Source organism: Camelina sativa, chromosome 11 (genome assembly GCF_030686135.1).
Source record: "Camelina sativa cultivar CO46 ecotype springtype chromosome 11, ASM3068613v1".
NCBI lineage: Eukaryota > Viridiplantae > Streptophyta > Magnoliopsida > Brassicales > Brassicaceae > Camelina > Camelina sativa.
Genome location: NC_141890.1, coordinates 25,015,146 through 25,028,284, shown reverse-complemented (window position 1 = coordinate 25,028,284; position 13,139 = coordinate 25,015,146). Strand labels below are relative to the sequence as shown.

Genomic DNA, 13,139 nt, shown 5'->3' with positions numbered 1-13,139 from the left:
TTGAAATGAGAGATAGGGAGAGCAAAATTTATTCAATGAATGGGGTAATACCAGACTTATACGCTTGTAGCTTTTTCCCCGAATCCTACAGGTATGAGCCCTTCTTGAAACACATGCAGTTACGAACTACATGTTGTTGTTTACTCTTCTAAGCTTTACAATTCTAAGTACCAAGAAAATAATCAAGCGGACTTGGATATGAAGGATAGCTATCACAGACCCAGCAGGCAAGTATATAGCCCAAAATCAAATGTCCAATTGTATTATTTGCATGTGGTTTATTATTATTATATTTTTAAAAAAATCTTGTACTGATTTGGGTTTCTACAAAATGAGAATGGGTTTAAAGATAATTTTAGGGGCGATCAGTATCTTGACACTTGTTGTAGTTCTTTGAAAGTATGGAAAACCCCTGCTCTCCATCCATCATCACCCTATCGGTGAAAAGGCTATGGAGAAAGATTGACCAGCAGATAAGTCAGAATTTCTACAAACTTGTTACCTTTTTACTCTATATACACCAAGAAAATATGAATTTATAGTTTTTACAAGATAGTAAATCCCTGAAGCGTATATTTCTGTAAAAAATGCATTCGTTATGATTTGTATATGCAACACTAATAAGTAATAACTTGTGGAGTGCAAATAGAACTTTGTATAATTTGTGAAAAGGAACAAAACTTTGCTAGCTCTACAACTGGTTACCTTATGTGAATATTGCAGAACCCAAGTTCATTTCTTTCTTCACTTGTATAGTTTTGTTATTGCATAGTTAAGTAGTTTATATGTTGTGATAATTACAGTTCTAACTTCAAGTTGTCAGGAACTTTAAATTGTTCAAAGTCATTGGAAAGTGGAAACTCTTGGTTCTCTTAGACAGCTCGAAACATGAGATGTTTCAAGAAGCTTTTAGAAGAAATGGAATCACTGAAATCTCTGAGGTAGAATTTCATCAATCATCAAACACAAGAAAATGGAAAAGAGAATCACTGAATGAGTTTTCTGCCGTCATGCATTCTAGAAATAGAGAGTTAGTCCTATTGCTATAACATTAGTGATCTCACTGAATGATTGAAGATGCAAATCAGAACTTTTGTCTCAGTAAATGCAATTTAACTTATAATGAGAGGTTTTTATCAGATTTTTCGAAGAAAAATAAGTTGTATGCTAATATGGTAAACTTAGTTGAGACCCGAAGGATTAATATGAAAGGGTTTCGAACTTTAGATCAATATAGAATTATGTAAAAATGCATTGCTTCTTGAGAGATCCTTTTGGTCTTGCATGATCTTGTTCAAAAATATTTTGTATCCACATAAAGGAATTGATATGGGGGCGGAAGCAAGACAAAGAAATAGGAGAGTTTAAACGAGGACAGAGGTCAAGGGAATCAGACAAAAGGGTGAGAGTCCTCCTCTCAGGGCCTAATGACACAAGCTCTTTAGGGGTAGCTAAAGCTACCTTTGTTTTTGGTTTTTTCTTTTATTGACTCAAAGCAAGATAATCAAAAAGACTCATACAAGACTTCTACTTAAAGACCCAAAAAGATAACTCCAAATAACTAAAAATACGCAAATGATGCAGAGGAATAAAATTATGTTTATCTTTTCCTTGACACAAAAGCCAAACGAAACAAAACTGATGCAAAAACCCAACGAAGACTAAAAGGACAAGATGTCGTCGTTGCAAAGCCCAAGTCCAGAGATGCGCTGCATCAATTCCCTCCCGGTGAGGAAGGATTCAACCACAAATCCGAGTCTGGATTATCGCCACGAAAAGGATAGCGATACTTAACATTGAAGACGTCCGAAGTGCGAATATGATCTGGCAGTTTCAGCCGCTAAGGGTTATCATTGATCCTGGCCACTACTTAGACAGGACCAAGCTTGCGGGACTTCAACTTATTGTACTCACGTAAGGGCATGCGGTCCTTAGTAAGAACAACCCAAACGAGATCACCTGGCTCAAATCGAACAACACGACAGACGCCTCCAACGTTTCCTTCGCCTGACGGTGGATTTCCTGCAACCCTTCCACAAACTTAGCTGCTTGTCCATTCACACTAGTCAGATCAGGTAAAGGAGACAATGCCAATAGGAAGCGGGAAACGATCCCATAAACAACGTGAAACGGACTGAGCCCAATGTTGTGATTAACAACATGATTGTAAGCGAATTCTGTCTAAGCTAGTTTAAGATCCCAGCTTTTGATGTTATCATCGACGAGAAACCGTAGCAGATCACCCAATGTGCGGTTCGTGACTTCAGTTTGACCATCGGTTTGGGGATGATATGCGCTGCTCATATCCAAACTCGTGCATAACAACTTCCAAAAGGAACACCGAAAATGGCTGAGAAATCGAGTGTCACCATCAGACATGATGAATGAAGGTTACCCATGGAGGCGGTAAATTTCTAGAAAAAAACAGTGAAGACATATTCACCGTGTCCGTCGTTCTCTTACACGGTATAAAATAGGCCATTTTCGAGAAACGTTCGACTATCACAGAGATGGAGTCATGGCCGCGTTGAGTGCGGGGTAATCCCAACACAAAGTCTATGCTGATGTTGATCCATGGCTGATTTGGAATCGGTAACGGTAAATATAAACCAGCGTTAAACACCTTGCCTTTGCCTAGTTGACAAATGTGGCAACGATCCACGAACCTCTCCAATTCGGACGCAAAGACGACCAATAATAGGAAGACGTGACCAGTTGCAAGGTTCTGTCCCGTCCCACATGTCCCTTATTATGCAAATCACTAATAATCTTTAGCCGAAGCCTACACTAAGACACACAAAAGCGGGAACCAAGGAATACAAAACCTTCATGGAGCGTGAACTTGCAAGGAAAGCCCTGGGAGAGATCAGCCAAAATCTTAACAAAAAATGGATTTGAAGTGTAGAGTTCAGGGAGGGAAGCAAATCCCTTGACGGAGGTATGCATCGTCTTGAGCAACGAGTGACGACGTCTGAGAGCGTCTGCAACTTGGTTTGTCTTACCAGACTGATGTCGTATAAAAAAGTGAATTGCTCAAGGAATGCAATCCATGAGGCGTGGCGTGAAGAGACCTTAGCCTGACTATCAAGGTGGCGAAGCGCGTCATGATCCGTGAACAAGACAAACTCCCGCTGAACTAAGTAATGACACCAATAATTAATGGCTTGAGCCACGACATAAAAGTCAACATCGTATGTACTATCATGAACATGCGCACCGCTAAGTTTCTCGCTAACTAAGCGACATGTCGTCCATGTTGGCTCAAGACAGCGTCAATACCAAATTTGGAGGCATCACAGTGGAGCTCAAAATTTAGATGAAATTTCGGGAGCACTAAGACCGGAGTTGTGATCAACGCTTCCTTAATGAGGTAGAATGCCTTATCCACTTCATCCGTCTACTCAAATTTACCAAGCTTCATGCAACTCGTTATCGGTGACATAATCCCACTAAAATGCAACACAAAACATCTATAGAAAGACGCTAAACCATGGAAGCTACGAACGTCAATGACAGTATGCGGCACAGGCCAAGACCGGATGGCTTCAACGTTAGACGATTCCACCACTAAGCCTTTGTCATAAACAATGTAACCAAGAAACAATACTTGAACCACCCCAAACTCACATTTCTGTTTGGCCACAAACAATTGTTCTTTGCATAAAACAGTCAACACCGCACGAAGTTGGTCCTCAAGAGCCGCAACAGAAGGGATGTAAATTAAGATATCATCAAAGTACACAACAACAAACTTACCAATAAATGGCCGCAAAGCTTGGTTCATGATGCACATGAACATACTCGGAGCATTAGAAAGACCAAAAGGCATCATGCGTCTTGAAAGCGGTTTTTCATTCATCCTCAGGATGGATCCAAATCTGGTGATAACCACTTTTAAGATCGATCTTGGAAAATATTTTAGCATGGCCGATCTGATCCAGCAAATCGTCCAATTGTGGAATCGGGAACTAGTAGCCTACCGTAATTTTGTTAATAGCGCGACTATCAACGCACATACGCCACGACCTATCTTTTTTTGAAATCATTTTTGAAATCAAAAGGGCTCGCACGGCACAAGGACTGAGACTTTCCCGAATATGGCCCTTTGTCAGCAAGTCTTCAACTTATCGTTGCAGCTCTTCATGTTAACTAGGGCTCAATCTGCAGTGTGGACGATTGGGCAGTGTAGAACTAGGAATCAAATCAATCTGGTGCTAAATATCGCAGAGCGGAGGGAGTCCCTGTGGTAGCTCAGCTGGAAAAACATCGTGAAACTCCTCTAACACGCGAACAAAGTGATGTGAAACTCCTCTAACACGCGAACAAAGTGATGTAACTGACTCGGTACAGTGTTGCTTGCGAGACAGGTCAAAACGGCAAAAGCAACTCCTTACAGTTGTAGTTTGTCCTGAAAACAAGCATAAGAACACAAGAGTGGAGTCACGGGTTGAAGTGGCTTCTGTTCATTCACCAGGATAGAGTCACGAACCTCCAACTTCAATAGGGATAGTGGCTCGCAGGTAAGCAGCAACATGATCTAATGAGTTTCCCAAATGAAACTATATGTATTTTTGGCTTCATCATGGATGACCTTGCGATCAAACTCCCAAGATATTGCCAAAATAAGGTGACTCACATCCATCGAAGCTATGTCGCACCATGTCCTGTCTTTGTAATGCGGACCAATAGAGAAAGGTACACGGGCTCGGTGAGAGATACGTATGGCAATGCCATCCTGTACCCAGCCTAGGGAATATGGTCTTGGATACGCTTCAACTGGCAAACCAAGCTTATGCACCGCGTAGTCAGAAATGACATTGCTACAACTCCCAGAGTCGATGATGAAGCTGCAAACACGTCCATTGATTGTACAAGAAAATCGAAAATTTTCGTACGCAACCAAGTGTCTGTGCGGCTAGGTGGAGCGAGATACGTTCGAGGAAAACCATCATTGTACCCGTATCTCCATGCGTTATAAATGTTTTGTTGTCGTTGGTATGGGCTTTATCGTCCTCTGAAGAATCAAAGATTGTCGCTTGGTCAAGCTGCGCATCATCATCAATCAAACCGCGCCTTGTTTGATTAGGGAAAGCTATTGGCAGTGTCCATTTTCACCACAAGCGTAGCATCGCAATGCATTGCGTACAGAGCGGCGAAGAACATGCTCCTCCGGTGGGTTACGAACAGTGTTGTCAGACATCGAAGTAATGTCACTTGTCTGAGTGTTGACGGGTGCGTAGGTTGTTCTTGCGCGCGACTCCACATTGCTGAGGGCCAAGACAAAGAGCAAAATTGTTGTTCAAACGAGGCTGCTCTTCGATGTGCTTCTCCAATGGTGGACAGGTCAAATTGAGCCAGCGAAGACTGAATCTGTTGGCGTAGGCCGCCGATAAAACATGAGACAAGTTGTACCTCACTGTCATGAATATCATTGCGTGTAAGCAACATATAGAACTCTTCGACATACTCATCGACAGTTCGAGATCCCTGCTTCAAGTTTTGCAACCTTGTAAACATAGTGTGATCATAGTTATGAGGCAGAAAGGTCTCTCGGAGCTTCTTTCTACACTTCTCCCAAGATTGTATCGGTGCTTCACCAGTTCGCGCACGTGTGAGCTTGATTTGACTTCACCATGACGCAGCTTGGCTTCTGAATTTGGTGGATACCAAGGCGACATTACGGTCTTCTGGGACATCTCTAAACTCGAGCACTTCCTCCACCGAGACGATCCAGTCCAGCAACTGATCACCTCTTATTCAACAATGAAATTCTGAAATGTCAACGCGGAATGAAGCCTCCCAACGTGTGTCCGGAGATCTCTCTTCATGACGGCGATATTTGACCAATTCACGGTGAGGGGGTTGTGATGGGCAAACGGGTTGTCTTCTGCCGGAGCAACGACACCGCCGTGATGTTGGTTGCGCTCTCCAAGTCGGTCAGTGATTGTCTCTGTCATAACTCGCAGAGATTCGGTGGTGGAATTCTGCAAATCTAACTGTGAGGCAAGGAGGGCATCGCGAAAGTCGGATCAGTCGTGGGGTTGCATGCCGACACGCACATCGTCTCTAGTATCATCTTTTGGGACAGTCTTTTACTTCATGACGACGGGGAAAGCTACCAGGAACGAAAACAAATCTGATACCAACTGATACAGGGGCGGAAGCGAGACAAGGAAACATGGGAGTTTAAACGAGAACAGAGGTCAAGGGAATTAGACAAAGGGGTGAGAGTCCTCTTTTTAGGGCCTGATGACACAAGTTCTTTAGTGCTGGCTAAAGCTACCTTTGTTTTTGGTTTTTTCTTTTATTGATTCAAAGCAAGATGATCAACAAGACTCGTACATGACTCCTACTTAAAAACCCAAGAAAAAAACTTCAAATAGCTAAAAAGACGCAAACAATGCAGAGGAATAAGATTTATAGTTATCTTTTTCTTGACACAAAAGCCAAACGAAATAAAACCAATGCAAAAACCCAACGAAGACGAAAAGGCCAAAATGTCTTCGTTGCAAAGCCCAAATCCAGAAATGCGCTGCATCTATATGATGAAATTTTTTGTTATCTAACTTTTCGTAATGTTCTTACATTTGAGACTCTTTTGGTGACACATATAGTATCTGATCGAAATGTTGATTTAAAAATAGAAAAATTTAGGGAAAATTCCTGAAAAAGTCCTCCAACAAAATAACATTTGCATAGAAAAATATACTAGCATACTTTTTCGGTTCTCCAAATAATTCATCAATTATTAATAACTTCATATCTAATACATCAAACTGACAAATGTCGTAGGTCTTATACACCCACAAACCGATGATTAGTTTATGCTAAACACATCATATTTGGATAATCTTATGTTTCTCTCAAGTCTTTTTTTATTAACACGTGGGATATTAAGTATTAACAACATGGGCGTTTTCGTCGTCGTCGTTGGCTGTGTGAAATCGTCTAGACTACAAAGAAAAAAGAGTTTGGATTGTTGACTATTGGGTAATAAACCATTTAAAAATCAGTTTTCGTAGATGCAATCATGCAAATAAGTCGTAAGTCGTAACGCGGGGAGAGGAAAATTAGTTGGAAATATAGCAACTAGCCTTACCTACCGAGTTCATTTTAAATGCTATATTTAATAACCTATATAGGTATCAAAATACAAAAGTCTCTTATTTATTTATAGTTTCTCATAATTTCTTTAAGTTTATTTAAGGTAAGAAGAGCCAATGGTGATGAAGAGAACGTCACATGTTCGTCTGCTCCGCCTTCTGCTTTGTCTGATGTTTGTGATTGGTCTTGTAGAAGCTAGTATTCCAGGTCAGTTCACATAACAAGAGAATCACACAATCCTTAGCTTTTGCAATCTTTCATGTTTTGAAGTATAGGTAAAGATTAAAGTAAAATGAAAAATTGTTTAGATCATGAGTTTTACAATCTTTTGGCTCCTCCAAATTAGATATATGGATACTGTTTTTATACAATCATTGATATTCTTCAAATCCAGGAATTGAGAGAAAATAGTGTAGCGAATTTTTATCACTAATATTTCAATATCCTAATTATGAAATAGGTGGTGGTATGGGTCCAGAAATATACACTCCACCATCAGGATCATGTGGAGCTCCTATTGCCAAATACGATATTTCGTCCCAGGTACTAACCAAGAGACCACCACCATGTAGACGTCCTCGACTCGGAAACCAAGAAGATGTTGTGACCCTGACCCATGCCACACGTCCTTGAAATATATACAGGAACAGTACTCGATATATATGTAATGTTGTGTAAAGATTTTCAAAGTGATACATGGAGTGACTCCAATCTCGGTCATTACCAATTTTTTCACTATAGGGATTTACTAGATATTGCTTAAGCCTTTGAAATGTATTTAGACCGACAAAGAAAAAAACTGTGTCGCATTTATTAGCTTTGAACTGTGCATAACGGGCAATGAATATAATCGCATTTATCATAAAGAAAGAAAAAAATCAAACAAAAAGGCTGTTAGCTTTGCATACTACAATACCATACTACAATACTTGCCATGACTGTTGTGGAGTTTTCTTTGCCTAAGAATTCATGACTCATGAGTAGATGTTTCTGACTGTCTAGAAAATTAACGATATAGTCAAGGGCCAAGTTAAGTGAGAAAAAGAAATTTGTATCTTGACTCTAGTGATAGATAAGAGCTTAATTAGCATGGTAATTTGAACAAGCAAATTATTTGTAGTTTTATAATTTTTTTGTTTTGTTTTTCAAGACCATTTATGTGTGGATGTATAATGTGCTTCATGTACACTTTTATATATTTGAAATATATATTATCGCTTAATTTATGTTGTTTACTGTATATGAATATACAGTAAGATGTTAAACTTTTGAAAGTAAATATTTATAAGTAATTTCAGTAAGAATCTTTTCTTTTTGAAAAATGTCAAAATAGTAAGTCATGTTTATGATTTCAGTAATTTCAGTAAGATGTTAAACTTTTTCTTTTTTAGAAGATATAAATTTATTGTTGTGCCAAAATAATTCAATAACTTTTAGACTATGTAACTCGGTTTATTAGATGTAATTTATCTTGGTTTACTTCGGTTATTAGCTTGTATATATATACTACCACTCTTGTAACACAATTTACGGTTAATGAGATGAAACTTTATTTACTCTGTTCTTCTAATATGGTATCAGAGCACTGTCGTAACAAACTTTCTCCGGCGAAGTATCTTCAACTTTCCCGGTGACTTGTTCCGACTGATTTCTTCTCATACCGATCATCCTTAGATCGGATTCTTCTTCCGCTTTCATCTCTGATTTCAATTTCTCATTTCATCTCGTCGTTCTCACCCTCACTCATGGCGAAGAAAGGGATGCGAACGCGAAATCGATCTCCTACGACAATTCCGGTGTCTCCGACTGCTTTGCGACGAGCTCATTCTCCTATTCCAGCTGATTCCAGATCCGTTGGTGGCGATCGAAGAAACACTGGAAGTTATGTGACTCGTGACTCAGATGAAAGGATCTCCTCTGGACTTGAATCCATAGAAAGCTCTCACAGTCCATTCTTCTTACACGCTGCTGATCATCTAGGTTTATCTCTTGTCTCGCACAACCTTGATGGATCTAATTACAATAGTTGGAGTGTTGTGATGACGATTGCGTTGGAATCTAAGAACAAATGGAGTTTCATTGACGGATCTTTACCAAGACCAGATATATCTGAACCTATTTACAAGATTTGGAATAGATGCAATAGTATGGTCAAGTCTTGGTTATTGAATGTGGTGAATCAAGATATCTATGACAGTATCTTGTATTTTGATGATGCGGCTGAGATCTGGATTGATTTGAAGAAAAGATTTCATGTCAGCAATTTACCAAGGAAGTATCAATTAGAACAAGATATTCTCACCTTGCATCAGGGATCGATGGATTTATCCACATACTATACCAAGATGAAGACACTATGGCAATGATTAGCCAGTACCAGGTCACAGAAAATTTGTAAATGTAACTGCGGAAAGGTGGAAGAGTTATTGGAAGATGCAGAGACAAGTAGGATTATACAATTCCTTATGAGATTGAATGATTCATACGCCAACATTCGTGGTCAGATCATTAACAAGAAAAACAGACCCAGTATGAGTGATATCTACAATATGTTGGATCAAAATCACAGTCAGCGAACTGTTAACTCTGCTACTAAAGGATTTGTTGGATCTTCCTCACCACCATCTGCTTTTCAAGTGACTGCTAAAGAATCTATTGGTTCTAGTCAAGTTTATGAAGGGAGTGTGAACGCCAATGAATTATCAGCAGAGACCTCGTCATGTTTGTACTCATTGTGGAGCTATTGGTCACCTTAAAGAGAGATGCTATCGTCTACGGTTTCCCACCTGGCTGGACAGGAGGAAAGAAGAAATTCACTCAGTCATCTTCAGATCCTCAATCTTCTGTGGTTCTAGCTCCTGTTACATCTCAACAGAAGTCTGTTTTTACCACTACTCCGAGTACAAATTTGACTTCTCTGACTCTACAAGGCATCACTACCCCAATGGAGAAAGGTTCAGACCTTCTTGGCAAGAGTTTGAGTACAGAACAACTTCAAGATATCATTTCTTACTGTAGTGGACAACTTCACACCTCTAACATCACACCTACTCTAGCAGTATCTCAAGCCTCTAGTTCAACTTCCGTAACAAATACCTCACCGGTATCTGGTACATTTCTGACACTATATCATCCCACCTATTATGACATGCTTACTTCTTCACATTCTGGAAATGACATCTCTAGGGATTCTTGGGTTATAGATTCAGGAGCCACTCATCATGTGTCTAATAGTAGAGATAGGTTCTTAGACTTCCTAGACTTAGGCCCTGATTGGTAACGGTTGTTACTTATGGCTGTAAGGACTTTGACTTTAAAATTTTAGCTGCAGAGAATTTGGTTGTTGATGTTTTGACTGTAGAAACTTTTAAAGCTATAAACTGTTAAAATCTGATTGTTTACCAACAACTTTTAAAGCTATAGCTGTTATTTTTATTATTATTATAAGTATTAATAATAAATATATATTATGTCAGAAATTAATTTAATAAGATTTTAATGACAAAATAAATTTTATTAATGATAAATTAAAATTTTTAAAAATATAAATCAATCAAATATGAAATTTTGTTTGAAAACTAATTAAAAACAAACAACTATAAGAATAAGAAATAAATAATTGAAGTTGTAGACATCAATTTATTAACTTATTAAATTTTAAATAATGGAAAAAAAAAACTAGTGACGACTAGCCCACATAGCATTAGCAATCTCATCACGGACACCTTCCATGTATTGTCTCAAACTAACGTCTTGCTCCATCACATTTGGAAGTTCTTCCGCATTTGGGGCATGTACGCATTGTGATTGAAAATCAGGATCTTCAATATGTGTATTGCGAATAAAATTATGGAGGGCCATAGTCGCCACGACAATTTTTCTGATCGTTGCGATCTTATATCTCGCTTCATCTCTCACGACTCACCATTTTCGTTTCCATACTCCAAATGTTCTCTCAATAACAGATCTAAGTGATGAATGACGGTGATTGAACATTTCTTTATAACTTCTCTATGGTTGGTTTCTAAAACCAGATAGGTGATATCGTTCTCCTCTATATGGACAAAGAAATCCACGACGTAATGCATATCCTGAATCTCCAAGGTAATATTTACCATCAGGTGGGTGTGGAAAATCAGGATCACCTTCCATAGCAAGCGAGAGAACTTTGACATCATGTGCAGATCCGGGAATACCAACATAAATATATGTAAACATCATGTCTATGTTACATATTGCGAGGATGTTCATAGTTGTATCGCCGTGCCTATTCCAGTCTTTTTGTTTCTGTTGTCCAGAAACCATAACAGGTACATGTGTTCCATCAATTGCACCGATAAATCCTTTAAAATGTGGCCAATAAGGTCGGTGAGCTTGCAATTTTGGATGAACTTGCGTAAGAGCTGTAAGATTTGGTGCAAACATATCAGTGGCCATCAACACAACTGCATGAAGAACTTCATGAAATTTTCTGGAGATCGTCTCAGCTGAATGTCCGAATGTACGCATTGCATTCCTTTGTGTTATGTTATGTCCACACATGTGTAGAAACATAGCTACACTCTATTTGGCAGACATGTTAGAGGTGTCGTACAAACCATATTTTTCTTCGAGAACGCTGCATAATTTGCTAAAAACCTCCGGCCACATCCTTAACATATTTTGGCATTGTTGTGGATGACCATTGATCATATCATGAAGAAAATTACTTCCTCGGACTCCATCTGAACATAAAGGCCTCACGACTCTAATATCTAGATCATCTTCAAGCAATAAATCATCACCTTCTTCATCTTCAAGTATTTCCCATAATAATAATTTCTATATTAAAAAGAGGAAGAAACTTAGTAATCATATTAAAATACAAATCAATAGATTTTAAAATTGTGTCTTTGACATTACCTTACGTGAAGATGATGATGATGATGCCATAACTCTGAAATCTTTTACAAGACTGGTTTTTATTTAAAAATGAAATAGAGATACATAGTGATTTATAGGGTGAACATACGTAACTACAGTATTTATCACTTTTCAAGTGATTGTTTTCCTTAGAATTAGCTCGTAGATTGGCTAAAATTTAGTTGGTTTGTTGACAACTGACCGATCTACATGTGCTAAGTTTTTTGAGTCAACTCCATTTGAATATGAATCGTCTAGCCATATATTTACTTAATACATTAAAAAATACAAAAATTAATAAGTAAAGAAAGCTAAAAAGTTATTTTAATAGTAAAGAACGCTAAAATCTTATTTTTAAAAAAAAACTCCATGAAATAGAACTAATAAGAGTAAGACGTTGTTCGTTGCAGATAATTGAGCACAAGTTAATCGTTTGATAATCCTAGAACCATTTGTCGAGCTGCCTCATTATTTTCAATTAGGGTAATCACATCCCAATAGAAAGATGAGTTGTATTCGATATTAGATAAATGGTGTGTACGACGTACAGCTCTCTCTCTGTCATAACACATGGCTTCCCCTACAATTTTAATAGTCTCCGAACGTCTGTCATATGCCATCGAAATTTCAGTTTTTTCAGTGCTTCCTGAACCTTTACGTTTGCGTCTCACAGCGGTTTGATGCACTTTCTCTCTTTCAGTAGGGTTTTCGTTGTGTGGAGGTACATGAAAATTTTCTTCCTAGTCACCGCCCATGTCAGGTTCATCTACTTCGGTCTATGTGTCAGTCCCATAATCTTGCACTGGCACATACCCATCGGGACCATTTCCAACTACCCACCCGTCATTCGTTCCAATAATCACGTCTCTGAATATTCTTTCCAGCATATCAAGGTCTTTGAGCCCCTTTTTTGTATAAGACCAACTGCTACACCATATTCATGTAAATGACATACACCATCATATATATATTTTGTTATAACGTATATAATATTTGATTAAAGATTATTAAATACAATTTACCCTTTTTCGGTCTTCCAACCATTCTTTATCCATCTTGATTTCTCCCGTAGATTCATTGACATGAATTCCTGTTTTTTTTGCGTAACTTTTGGTATGTACTATACCACAATT

At 38.5% G+C, this 13,139-nt stretch overlaps 1 protein-coding gene and 2 pseudogenes across 2 annotated transcripts; 2 read left to right on the top strand and 1 right to left on the bottom strand.

Annotated features, from left to right (window-relative positions):
- The first annotated feature begins 7,153 nt into the window (after positions 1–7,153).
- On the top strand, positions 7,154–7,920 carry LOC109127508 (secreted transmembrane peptide 9-like). Its single transcript, XM_019232415.2, has 2 exons — positions 7,154–7,311; positions 7,565–7,920. The coding sequence occupies exons 1-2, from the start codon at positions 7,221–7,223 to the stop codon at positions 7,735–7,737; spliced, it is 264 nt and encodes an 87-aa protein (XP_019087960.1). The 5' UTR covers positions 7,154–7,220; the 3' UTR covers positions 7,738–7,920.
- Positions 7,921–8,625: 705 nt separating this feature from the next.
- On the top strand, positions 8,626–10,512 carry LOC147934353 (uncharacterized; annotated as a pseudogene). Its single transcript, XR_015572583.1, has one exon. The product of XR_015572583.1 is annotated as an uncharacterized LOC147934353 (transcript).
- Positions 10,513–10,782: 270 nt separating this feature from the next.
- Positions 10,783–13,084, bottom strand: LOC147934352 (uncharacterized; annotated as a pseudogene).
- Positions 13,085–13,139: the final 55 nt, after the last annotated feature.

Coding starts and splice junctions, on each gene's coding strand:
- LOC109127508 (XM_019232415.2), top strand. CDS start 7,221: ATGGTGATGAAGAGAACGTCACATGTTCGTCTGCTCCGCCTTCTGCTT. Junction 7,312..7,564: donor TGTAGAAGCTAGTATTCCAG/GTCAGTTCACAT, acceptor ATTATGAAATAG/GTGGTGGTATGGGTCCAGAA.